This window comes from Quercus robur, chromosome 2, assembly GCF_932294415.1.
Source record: "Quercus robur chromosome 2, dhQueRobu3.1, whole genome shotgun sequence".
NCBI lineage: Eukaryota > Viridiplantae > Streptophyta > Magnoliopsida > Fagales > Fagaceae > Quercus > Quercus robur.
The window spans coordinates 57,455,942-57,469,369 of NC_065535.1; the positions used below are offsets into that span (position 1 = coordinate 57,455,942).

Sequence of the window (13,428 nt, forward strand, 5' to 3'; positions counted from 1 at the left end):
ATCCTTAGTATGTCATGCTTACTCTATGCTTTGTAGCATATTTTTATGATGTTTTATCTTTCGTTTGAGTTTCATTTTCTCATTCATCTTGCACCCCTCATGAATCATCTTTAACCCTTGTTCATATCTTCTTTTCTTTCCCTCCTTCCTCTTGATTCATTTGTCTATTCGTGGCAAAAAGGGGGAGAGTATACCTGTGTGTTTCGTCATTTCTATATGACTCATGTGCACATTCTTAGGGGGAGAAATTCTACCTCGTGTACATTCTTGTATGGGGAGAAAGACATAGGGGAGATGCATATACCAAGGGGGAGAAGACATTGCTTTTTGAGAAAACCTTGTTTTGTCTTGTTTTACCTTATGCTTGTTTTCTCATTGTTTTATGGTGTTTGAGTTATGTTTAATATCTTTGTTGCTCTCATTGCATCGTGTTTATGTGCTGAACATGCATACATCCTTATGCTATTGTGCTTTATTGGTTGCATATTTGGATGATCATTTGTTTTGCTATATGATCATTGTAGTCATTTCCATATAACTGTTTTGGTGTATGATCAAGTTGCTCACATGTTTCACATAATGTTTACTTAATTGCAATTTACTTGTTACATTATACTTATCCTTTTATCACTTGATTTACCTTGAGGGTCTATTGTGTTTTGTGCAAGTGTTTCAGGTTACAGGTATATATGTTCCAAGTGCTTCACAGCTTCTAGATTTTGGTGTGAGTGAATTTTGCCATTGTTCCCAAACTTACGTTTAAGTCTAGAGTCTGTTATAGGGTGTTTTGTCACGGAATAGCCAAAGGGGGAGATTGTAAAGTTGTGATTTACAACTATGTTTTATATTGGTTTTATTCCATGACAAAAAATGTTGTAATTGCTTTAATTTATTTCCTTGTATTTTGTGGGATTTTATTGTATTGGGTTTAGTATTAAGTTGGTGAAGACTCAAGCTTAATTGAAGATCAATGCATTTTGCGACTAGTTCACGAGAAGTTCGTGAGAAGGGTTCCCGCGAAAAGGGCATGTGAGGAGCATATAACTGGAAGCTAAAGAATTGTGCCAGACTGTCGTTTTTGCAAGTGTCTCGCGGGTAAGGCCTTCCTGCGAGATAGTTGCGAAAAATTCTGTCTGGAGAATTTTTATGTGTGATTTTCTTACCCTTCACCATACTATATATACCCTCATTACCCACAAATGTAGAGGAGGCCATTCAGAGAGAAAAACCCTAGATAGGTTTTCTACAACACACACACCCATCTTTTAGAGAGAGAGTTACCCATCCTTAGTGAGAAATCATTGTAGCCTCTTCTCCTTCCTTTTCCCATTGTCATACCTTAAGAGGTGATTTATACCCAAACACAACCCACACCTATTCAAAGTGTAAAGAGTGTTTTGGAACTTGGGAAGCTTTGAGGAATTGCCAAAAGAAGCCTGTGAGGCTTGGCGGATGCAATTGGGCGTATTATGGGATCCGGAAAGTTAAACAAGACATGGTTCCGAGAAACCTTGTTGGAGTAGGAGCTTAGAGGACTTAGGTACATTGGGTAGATTAGGCTTGGAGGATCTCTTGCTATTTGTGTATCCCAACTTATTGTCTAGTGGATCGATTTACCGCTTGGAGGGCGGCGGAGAAGTTTTTCGTCGAGTTCTTCGGTTTCCTCTTCAATAACACATTGCCGTGTTATCTTGTATTTGCATCTCTTTTCCCTTACTCTTTTACTTTACTTTTATTGTTTGTTGTTCATGTTTATGCACTAGAGTAGTATCGGTTGATTGCGCTTCATTTACTCTTGTTTCCGCACTTAGATAAGTTAGAGTAAAAGCAATCTAACCGTAATTTTTAATTGGGGGTCTAAATAGCTCTTGTGTTTTTAACACATTTTCGAGCTTTCAATAATAATAATAATAATATTTCATTTTCTTCTTAAATCTAGAATGTAGTTTGGTTTACTCAGAAGTTAATAAAAGAAATCCTTTCAAGGCTTTAACTGTGGCAGGGGTTGGCCATGATTGCATGGTTGAGGTTTTCTTTGGGTCAGTTCTAATTCCTTGACCAAAGATGAGATGACCCATATATTCAACTTCAGGGTAGCTGAAAACACATTTAGGCCTTTAGCACATAACTAGTTGTGAAGCAACACTTCTAAGACAGACCTTAAATGGCTCAAATGGTCTTGAAGGTTTTTACTAAAGACTAAAATTTAATCAAAGACAACCAGCACAAATTTTCTCAAATTAAAAAAAAAAAAAAAAAAAAAAAAAAAAAAAAAAATCATTCATTAAGGCTTGGAAGGTGGAAAAGCATTGGTTAAGATAAATAGCATTACCAAGAACTCATACTAACCCTCATGAGTTCTAAAAGCTGCTTTTAACACATCTTCATTCCTTATGGCCTGTTTGGAAGTTTAAAAATGGAGGAGGAGTAGAGTAAAGGGAGGGAGAGTAATTCATTTACCTTGTTTGGAAGTTTTTTAAGGAATGAAGGAGAGGGGTTTGGAGGGGTTTTAATTACCTCCGACCCCTCATTTTTAATTCCCCCAAATTGGAGAGATTTGAAGGGAGAGTAGAGTAGATAAATTATTGACTAATTAAATTTCTTGATTTATCATTTCCAAATTAACAAAATTACAAACCAATTATATAAATAATCTTTGATTATTTAAAAAGAAATTCTTCAATATTTGACAGGATATTTTCTCTGAGAAAGTAACATTTTACCTAGAAACAAGCAGTAATTAACGAAGCCGTTGTTAATAGTACAGAAAAACAACCATAACTGCATCATTCGCATTTGACAATTAAGAGGAAAATGGATCAGAAAAGAGAAAATGAAAACCTAGAGCGGCGGATTGGATCATCTTTTAGAACTCTTCGAAGTTGACATTTCCGTCGCCATCATAATTGACGGATCGGATCATCCAATGGCAATCTTCGATAGAGCATTTCATGCCCAAGCGGCTGATGATGAGGTGGAGCTCAAAGGCGGAGATAAGGCCATTCTGGTCCTGATCACAGAGCTTGAACGCGTCGCGGAGCTCGGAGGCTCTGCCATCTTCAGAGCTGGAGCAGCAGAAGGCGGCAAACTCAATCAGAGAAATGAAGCCGTCGTGGTCGGAGTTGAGCTCATCCATGACGCGGCGAAGCTCGTCCTCGTCGGAGAATTTTCTTGGCCCACACTTTCTGGAAAACCAAACGCTTACGAGAGAAAAGTTTATTTGAGTTCATTGGTTAACACACACGACGGTTTGGTAAATTATAAAACTGTCCTATCAGTAGCTGCCACGTAAGTGAGAAGAGTCAACCCATAGCAAAATAAGTATTGAAGACAACGTGAATCCAGATGTTGCAAATGGAAATCATCGGAAATTGGGAATTAAATTAAGCATTTTACTGTTGCAAATGGAATAATTTATGCAAAGTGAATCCAGATGTTGAAAAATGTTGATTCAAAATTTTATATAATTTTGTCACTCAGAGAATATATTGAATATTTGGATTCCAATTTTTCAAATTTTTAAAAAAGCAAAAAAAATATTTAATCATAGACCAATATTGATTATTTAATTCACATAAAAAAAAAATTATCAAAAAAAATATTGCATACTATAGTTATAATTATTGACCAATATTGTAAGTCCATTTTCAAATAGGGGTAAATTTGTCTATTTTAATCACTTTCTCTCCTCTCCATCCTAATTCTTAAAACATCCAAATAAGGGGAAGGGCTAATTACTCTCTTCTCCCTTGCTAATTTTAAAAACATCCAAACAAGGTGGAGAGGAACCATTCCCCTTTACTCTCCTCCCCACTACTCTCCTCCCCTCTACTCCCCTCTACTCTCCTCCCTCTCTAAACTTCCAAACAAGCCATTATTCTAATCTGCTGATACCCTTAAATCACATGAAAAGATAGAAAGTGTTTATTTAGGTACTCCCTTAAACCACCCCATCAATCAGCTTGACAAGTGCCCTCATAACAAAGATGAACAATAATGATAAGAATCAGTCTCATTGTCTCAATTCTTTAGAGCAAGGAAAGAAAACCGAAGGACTCTTTTTGAAAATTACTACAAATCTTATTAGAGATATAACCTTTTGAATCCAACTTCAGCAGTCCCAATCCCAAAGCCAGATTTTTGCAAAGTATATTAGATTATCCAAATTTTATCTGGTTCATCTCTAATTTTTATAACCCCAGAGATTTTGTGTAAATCCTACTATCCAAATATTTGTTTGCAATTAGCACATCTAATAATTAATTACCTCCCCTCCACAAATGCATTATGCATTTTATGATGGAGAAAGCAATTTACCCATCACTCTTCAACTGGTTAGTGTTAACCTTTGCAAAAATTTTGTAAATGCCCTCAACCAAGTTTATGGGCCTGTAATTCTCTAATATTTGAAGCTCTCTTTTACTTAGAACAAAAAGGATTACGGAGGAGTCATTTAAACTTCTCAAAAAAGTACCCATGAAAAACATTTTTAAAAATTTGTGTAAGTTGCACTAAGATCCCCGAAACTTTATGTTGTCGCATTAAAGCCCTCTTTGTTTTTTTCTCCAATTTGGTACACTGACTTTAGTAATGTACCAAATATACCATTTCTATCTCCATCAAATTTAACGGAAGAATGTAGAGGATTTTTCTATTAAAAAAAAAAAATCTAATTTAATTTTTTTTCCCACATTTGAAATTTTTTGTGGCAAGTAAACACAAATCTAGGATTACACCTTTTGTACCACAACTTTGCCTCAACTCTAATGTGGCACGCTGTGAGTAGTGGAAAAAAAATGGTAAGGCTATGTGAAAATGACAGGTAGTCGCTCACAATCTGTTTATATAAGATAGTTGTCAAAAATAGTATGATTCTAGAATTACTCAAGGAACACTAGGTTCATTGGGAGGCTCTGGACAGAAGTGTTCAAACGCCTAGGTCCATGCTCAACTTCTTCACAAACTTCAGCCCAAAGTACATACGAGCTTCGTCCTTAGCCCGACCATCTTGCTTACTATAAGCTGTCCAACACTCTAACCTTAACTGCTTGAAGCTATCTCACAAATTGGATTTGAACCAGTATCAAGCTACCACCCTTTTAGTAGGTCGTAAGTGTATACTATACAGTCTTGAAATCCAGTTTTGAAACTGAACTAAGAACTCTCTTTTTTCTTTTCTTGCATCACGTCCATTTTTCGTAGCTTAATCAAACCCATTGAAATCCTACTATAGATACTAATTATGTGACAGCCTAGGCAAATCAAACTCTTCTTTTTCCAATAGTTGTCATGTTGTATTGAGTGGTTTTCCACAATCACTCGAGCTTGGCAGATGCTGCATAGTACGTACAAAGCTTGTTCACACACATAACCCTGGTCTGAACAAGTTTCCCTAGATCTGCCTGGGCTATCTCACAAAGTGGCCCCAGGTTCTCCATTAATGGCTCCGATACAGCAAACCACCAAATGGAGAACCCAATCAATAACCAAGTTACAAGAACAAATCTTAGGTCCCGGAGATATGAGTATAGAATAGCACCCGCCAGTTTTGATTTCTGGTGTAAGCTTTCCATGGTCCAATTGAACAGATGATTTTGTGATTGCTTCTTGCCATTCTAAACCAATATTTTTCTCGACCCACACTTTTTTAACATCTCACCCAAAGCGGTTGTTGACTCTTGAATCCATGATTAGCGATTCTGATCTTACTAAATGGGGCCTTAAGTTTGTTGACATCCGTGATCGCAAGGCTTTTGGTAGAGAGCTCTTGGTATATGGTAGACTGAAGTTTGGGCTCTTCGATCTTAGCCTTGATGTTTTTAATGGTGTCAGAGGGATTGGTAGAGGGTGAAGGGTTTTCTCAGTTGGTGTTTTCACGCATATTTGCATGTTATTGGTGAGATGGGGCGATGAACAACTCATCAATGATTAAGAGAAGTGATAAAGGAGGAAAGGCTCTTAAGTCTAAGAGATCAGGTGAGAAAAATATAATGTTAAAGGTTCTTGATCAGATATGGTAGTAAAAAATTTTGGTGCACTCCCCTTCTTCACCGTTCCCCTTTCACCCAAGAGTCCCACTCCAACAAGCCAACAAATCCACAACCTACAGAATTCCAAACATACAAAATACCAAGGACCAAAAATTGCGCCAATACTCACAATAAGGAAGCAAATGGTCCATAGATTCCCCATTAGACATTTAGACTTACACATCCAACACCATTCAATAATACATGTATGAAGTTTCAATAATTTTTAAAATGACATATATTCATAGGTCCCAGTATGAGAATTCCATCACCTAAACCGACTAGAACACTGAAATTTTTTTTCAAGTAATACCAATACTGACCGCCAGCAAACTTACCCCCAGCAGAAATCCACTTGTTTTGATCAGCTTTGGTCAGTTGGGTTGGTTTTACAATGTGGACAAAACTTAGGTACAGTACCTTAGATACAGTTCTTTAGGTTTTCCTCTTAAAATTTAGTCATGTGCCTATTTAACTAAAAAATGCACTTCTATCCCATAAGGAAAAATTCAAATGGCAAAATTTTAAAAGAAGAACCTAAGGAATAGTACCTAAGTCTTACTCTTAGCAATGTTTATTTACAGCCACCCCAGTCCTAAGTCCCCAAATACAGAGCTCATTCCTGTTTTTCAGATCTCCCTTCAACATTAGAGTGGCAATCTTCCTTGTCATGCATACAAGAAGTTCATGAAAATGCATGGTTATAAAGACTGACATCAATCTTCTTTCTTTTATTATTGGTAAGTTACACATGCACTCAATGGGTCTTGAACCCACAACCTCACCCTCCATCCCATTATTATGAGAGGAAGTGCTAATTAAGTTATAGCTCATTGACTGGAACTGACATCAATCTTTGAACACATAAATCATGGTATGCAGACTACAAGAAGTTCACAGAAGCACAAAGGCCAACAATTAGATAAAAGGTTTATATTAGGTATGCAGTCCATATATATCCTAGTTATGCGGTTATCACTGAAAGTTCTATTTCATCTTCTATTCATATTTATATGTTTTTTATTTAGATTTTTTATGAACAAGTAATTTTATAAATGAAAAAACAGATCGATAATCTTAAAACAGAGCATGACATCCAGAAACTACAATAACACTTTAAGAAATCAAAACTCAGCATACTCCTCTGCTACAAGCCTATAACAGCTACAGTCAAAGCCCCAACCTACAAAGCCAATAGGGTATCCTACCACTACAACAGTACAAAACAGAGCAATAAACAGACCTTACTTTAAGCACATACAAAATCAATGGAAGATATGTTCCAACCAATTACACACAGCCCTATCTCATATAGAATATTTGGCACTACTTAACAATAACTCATCTTCCATCTTACATCATGCTTAATATTGCCCAACAATAGCTTACTCTAATAATATATTGTTATTTTGTTATTATATATTCCGGCATTGCGTTGCACCCAGATGTGATACATTGCAACAACCTACATTAGCTTGAATAGAGTAGCTTTAATTCTCCTATCTTCAAGCTTATGAGCCCCCACTAGGAACACTCACACCAAGAGGAGCCAACTTGATCTCACACGGTACCAGCAACTGAAACCAAATCCTACTAGTGAAAGAACTTTCAAAACACAGGTGGTCTCAAATCTCAATTGCGTTTCTACAAAACAAAGTAACACAAACATCACCAACATAACCTGTTTTAAAAGCCTTTCCCAAGTTGATTGCCTATTTAGAATAGCTAACCAACAAATGTGAATATTTGGGAATGAAAGGATTATGCCAAATCAATTTCCATGAAATTACTTCTTCATGCTTGACTCTAATTTCATTCCAAGCAAAAGAACAAGTGTAGGCACCAGACAAAGAAATTACCCATTGCACTAAATCAACATTTCCCATGTATCCTACTTAAGCCTGCTTGTAGGAGCCCCATCACTTCAGGTTGAGCATGGGGGCAAATCCAGCGACAATCCTTTAACATACTAGATACTTTGGCATCCAAGGAACTGGCAGCTTCAACAAACAGTCTATGACCAAACTTGGGCTAAAGCACCTTCAAGATGCCAGTTGCCGAATGTCCCCTCACCAATACCAAAGGAGTGTTTAACAATGGTCTAGCAATATCCCAAAGCTTAAGAATCTTCTCCAACCCCACGAACAGCCTTGTATAACATACCAGAAATTTCTACATTTTTTTTTGGATAGGTAAGAAAAATTGTATTAAGAAAAAACTACTTCATTAAAAAAATGTAGTAGGCAGAGAAACTATCTACAAGCGTCAAAAAGAAAACAGAAAATTATGAAAAGAAGAAAGGGAATCTAAAAACAGCGGATAGAGGTAAATCTCCACATGAACAAAGTTCCTGCAAATAAAGCTAGGAGCTTATCCCCTGTAAACACCAAATCTTCAAAAATGCGATTATTTCGCTCCCTCCAAATAACCCACATCACACAATGTAGTACCAAATTCCAAATATTCGAAGAGTGCTTTTCCAACCAGTTTCTCCCACCTGCCAATAAATCAATAACCTTCTTGGGTAAAACCCAAGTAACACCAACCGATCTAAAGGCAAAACTTCATAACCGAGAAACCTCCCCACAACGCAACATGAGGTGAACAACACTATCCCCAGCCACTACACAGACAGAGGCCACACCGATCCATAATAGCAAAGCCCCATCTCCTCAAATAATCATCTATGAGAATCTTCCCCCACGCAGCTTTCCAAATGAAAAAAGACACTTGACGTAGAGCCTTTATACCTGAAATGCTTTTCCAAGGAAAAGTAATAGAGTTAGTTCCCCTCAAAGCACCATAAAAGGACTGTATGTCGAAATCCCCCTTCAACCCCAAACACCATCTCATCCTATCTCAGTCCTCAATAGGAGAATTTTGTGACTCCAAGGTATGAAAATAGGCCCACACCAACTCCATCTTAAGAAGCTTCTAATTTAGCTTAGTTCTCTTCATGTTTTATTTGTCCAATAGTTTGCAGGAATGAGCTGCATTGCAGCAATGGCCAATGACATTTATTTAGTTAGAATGTGAGTCTAGTTGTGGTTTTGGGCCTTTATATCTGGACATAGTTGTTAAAAGCCTGTTCTGCTCGTCAAATTTTCCAAAATTTTATACTCTCCAAAATGAGGAGTCTGTCCCACTAAAATATGGACCAACAACTATATAAATAGCATTTAAACTGTCAATTAGTCAAAGTAAAAAATGAGAGTTTCCAGCAGCCTCGAAGCCCTTTTGAGTTTGAGAGGGGTATAATACTTTCTTCCCATGACTGCTAAGGAAATCTAGGCATGAGATGATTGCAAATGTTTCTTCTCATATTTTCATTTATAGTAGTTAAACCATTAAATTCCATTCCCAAATCCATATTTTATTATGTCCCATTCATGCCTATGCCTTTCAACAATAACCCACCACCAATAAATATCCAATATGAACTGAATTCAAAATGAACCAACATCATATTTTGTATCAGAGAAACAAACCTGTTCTACATCACATACAAAATTATACTTGACCGTGACTTACTACTTACTGATCACAACCTCATCCTAATGCTTATAAAAGATACTCAAAAAGCCAGTGATCCAAATAATTCTTATCAGACAGAGTTCAAAAGTTTCATAGTATGAATCTTAATACATACTGTGAGCCCATCTGTAAAAAACTCTTCCACCAAAGAAACAAATAGTTCAGTAACTGCCCCACCCCAAGTCTTGAAAGCTCAATCACAGAAGAAATTCTAGTAAACTTTAAATCAAGCGAGGGAGATGAGAAAGATTATTTGGATAGAACAAACAAAATCCAAAGCAGGAAGAGAAAGTTAAAAAATAAAAATAAAAATAAAAAATAGATGCAAAAAGATTATCACATCACAGGATTATGCAATACATTGTCCATAGACTAACTAAACCAAACAGTACTACCAACTCATTATTGTAGTTCAGCTTACAGAGTGACCTGGTTGAATTCTAAACGCAAGTAAGTTAGACGGAACGGCCATGAGACATGGTCCCAAACAATTACACTACCCTTTATTGGGTTCAAGTTATCGTTGATGTAACTTTTATCAATGTCATACCTTTCAATAACTTTCTGGGCAAAATATAACTTACCCACTTATAGTTTGACTGAAATTTTAGTTGCCCACCGGTGGTTTACAATTTGATATTTTACCCACCTAAGGTTTAGTTTACAATTTGACATTTTACCCACTTTAGATTTGACCAAAATTTAAGTTGCTTACCTGTGGTTTGAATTTCCATAATGCAAGTGTTCCAATAGATAGTTTTTTATCTTATTTGATCTTGTATTTTTATGTTTTTTTTTTTTCTTTGGTGTTTTTGGAGGAGAGAGATAAAAGTAGAGCAAAATTATATATTTAGCTCTGTTTTTACAGAGGCAGGTTATAGAAATCTAACTGAGCTAACCTCAAACGAGAAAAATGTCAAATTTCAAACCACAAGTAGGCAACTTAGGTTTCAGCCAAATCACATGTGGCTAAATTGTAATTTGCCCTAACTTTCTAATGAACTTAGACCAATCCATGGTTGGATTATATCTCTCTCCTTATACCTAAATATCTTATGCTTACAACATATCAAGATGATTAATACAAAATTCAGCGTTCATGTAAGATTTCCAATAAAATGACTGCATAAAACATTGCATTTCATAATTCAGAATTTATCCAATTGCGCCGTGATTCGAAATAAAGGTAAAGCTTATTATTAGTAGTAATTTTTTTATCAGGCTTTGGGTTTTTTTTACTGGTAACATAAATAGCACTAGTAAATACCATCAAAGACTCGCGGATTGTGGCGAAGGGACCACGTAATCAACGACGACCACACTCTCCAGGTAATCCCTAACCTTATCCTTCTGCGAATTCACAAACTCGTGATTCGAATCCACGGCTTCCAAATCGCTAACTCCAGGATAAACCGCGAGTGAGGCCAGCGTGTACCCCTTTGCTCTGGCGGGCGAGAAGTTTTCTCCATAAGAAATCTGACTAATCTGTGGGAAGCTATCTTTAATTCCTTTTATAGCCCTGAAGATCTCGGATTTCACATCTTCGCCCAGGTTCTCCTTGAGCTTTAACAAAGTGAGTTTTACAGCCGAACCAGAAGGGACCGAGTACACGTGGCCTTCGTCGTCGGAGGAGGAGACCCAATCGACGGCCATGATGTCGTCGACTATGGGGAGGACGTTTTCTTTGACGACGCTGACGTGGCTAGGGTGAGCCGAGTAGGCGGCGAGGTCGTCTTTGGATTTGTAACGGCTATGGAGGACGTGGGTGAAGGTGAGGGGCTGAGATCTGGTGCGGAGGACTGGACCGGCTGTGATGTGGACGACTTGCTCGAGGGAGATCAGGGCGTTCAGGCCGTTGACCATCGCGTTGATCTTGGATGGGTCGGTGTTGTCCTTGACCTTGAAGAGGACCACATGTTCGATGGTCTCCAACGACATCTTGATGTTGGTGGTGGGTTTGGACGGTGGGGATTGAGTGTAGAGTTTGAAGGAAAATGAGGGTTTGAGGTGGGGGAGGCGTATGGGAGGTGAGAAAGTGTTAGAAAATGACGGGGAAAAGAGAGTTCGGGCTTTCAGACACAGCATCGTCTCTGTGTGTGCGTGTTATCCTTAAAACAGTGTTTACAAAGTATTGGTTGATGATTTAACTTGACAGTGATAGAAGGCTGGTGGTTTTATACATACTAGTCAGGCAGCACGTGAGAGCCACGGGTTAGTCATGGAAAAAAAAAAATAATAATAATAATAATGATTAAGATCGATTTTAGATTTTATTTGTATCACAAAATAAAAATATAAATTATTTGATTTTTAAAATATATATAGATTTACATTAATTAAAATAGATATTAATTTTAAGAATTTTGATAATTGTGTCATAAAAAGTTAATCTCATTCATATAAGACCGAGATAGATCTCAGTCCAATATTTTAATATTTTATTTTGACCTATAACTTACACGTTAATAGTTGTGAATATATTGTAACAACAACAAAATGTCACAACATTTTTAGTTGTGCTATATCTCAGTATAATATTTTTTTTTTTTTGACCCATAAGGAATTGACACATACGTTACAACATTTTTATAATATCTTTATGCATACATTGTACTTAATTACAATGTAAATTTATATTATAGACACAAAAAATTTGGCAAATTTTGTACACATTTACAAAATTTGTACAATATTTAACATTTTTTGTGCAAATGTGTATAATATTTACCACTTTTGTGTATTTACAATGTAAACTTGTATTGCAAGTACAAAGTAAACATATAAAGATCTTAAAAAAATAAAAAATAAAAACAAAAACAAAGCTCAAACCAAATGGCATACTTGAAGGGAAAAAAAGAAAAGAAAAAGTGCATCTCACTAATTGAATAAACCAAAAAAAAAAAAAACTATTCATGAGCCTTTGGCTCTTTTTATATAGTTAATAGATATGCTAACTTACATAAATATTTAAAAGAAAAAAAAAAATCCTTTAGGCATTGTAGAAATTAATGTTAAAATGTTGTGAACTTAGCATTTTTTTTATTTGATCTATAAGAAACTAAGATTTCAACAATTGTGAAAATATTGTGATAATAATAAGTGTTGTAACATTTTCTTAAAACATTTATTTTTAGTTGTAGTTGGTCACAGTCACATATTTTATTATTTTATTTCGACTTGTAAGAAATTGACATGTCAATAATTATGAAAATATTGTGAAATTTGTTATGTCAGTATAACAATATATATACCAGCTTACATAAATATTTAAAAAAAAAAAAAAAAAAAAAAAAAAAAAAAAAAAAAAAAAACTTTAGGCACTATAGCTACCGAGCCAGTTGAATAAACCAAAAACACTACACAACAAGTGTTGTAACATTTTCTCAAAAAATTTATTTTTAATTGTGGTTGATCATAGTCTCATATTTTATTATTTTATTTCGGTCGATAAGAAATTGACACGTTAATAATTGTGAAATTTTTTGTGTCAGTATAATAATATATATACCAGCTTACATAAATATTTAAAAGAAAAAAAAACCGACTGAAAAAAAAAATAAAAAAAAAAAACTTTAGGCACTGTAGCTACCATGCCAGTTGAATAAACCAAAAGCATTACACAATAAGTGTTGTAACATTTTCTCAAAACATTTATTTTTAGTTATGGTTGATCACAGTCTCATATTTTATTATTTTATTTCGACTTGTAAGAAATTGAGACGTCAATAATTGTGAAAATATTGTGACATTTGTTGTGTCAATATAACAAGATATATACCAACTTACATAAATATTTAAAAGAAAAGAAAAAGAAAAGAAAAAACACTTTATGCACTGTAGCTACCGTGCCAGTTGAATAAACCAA

The 13,428-nt window shown here is 35.6% G+C and overlaps 1 protein-coding gene across 1 annotated transcript; it reads right to left on the minus strand.

The window, feature by feature from the left end:
* Positions 1-10,670: 10,670 nt before the first annotated feature.
* Positions 10,671-11,706, minus strand: LOC126714146 (stress-response A/B barrel domain-containing protein UP3). Its single transcript, XM_050414156.1, has one exon. It carries the CDS (start codon positions 11,646-11,648, stop codon positions 10,833-10,835), a length of 816 nt encoding a protein of 271 aa, XP_050270113.1. The 5' UTR covers positions 11,649-11,706; the 3' UTR covers positions 10,671-10,832.
* Between the last annotated feature and the right edge of the window lie 1,722 nt (positions 11,707-13,428).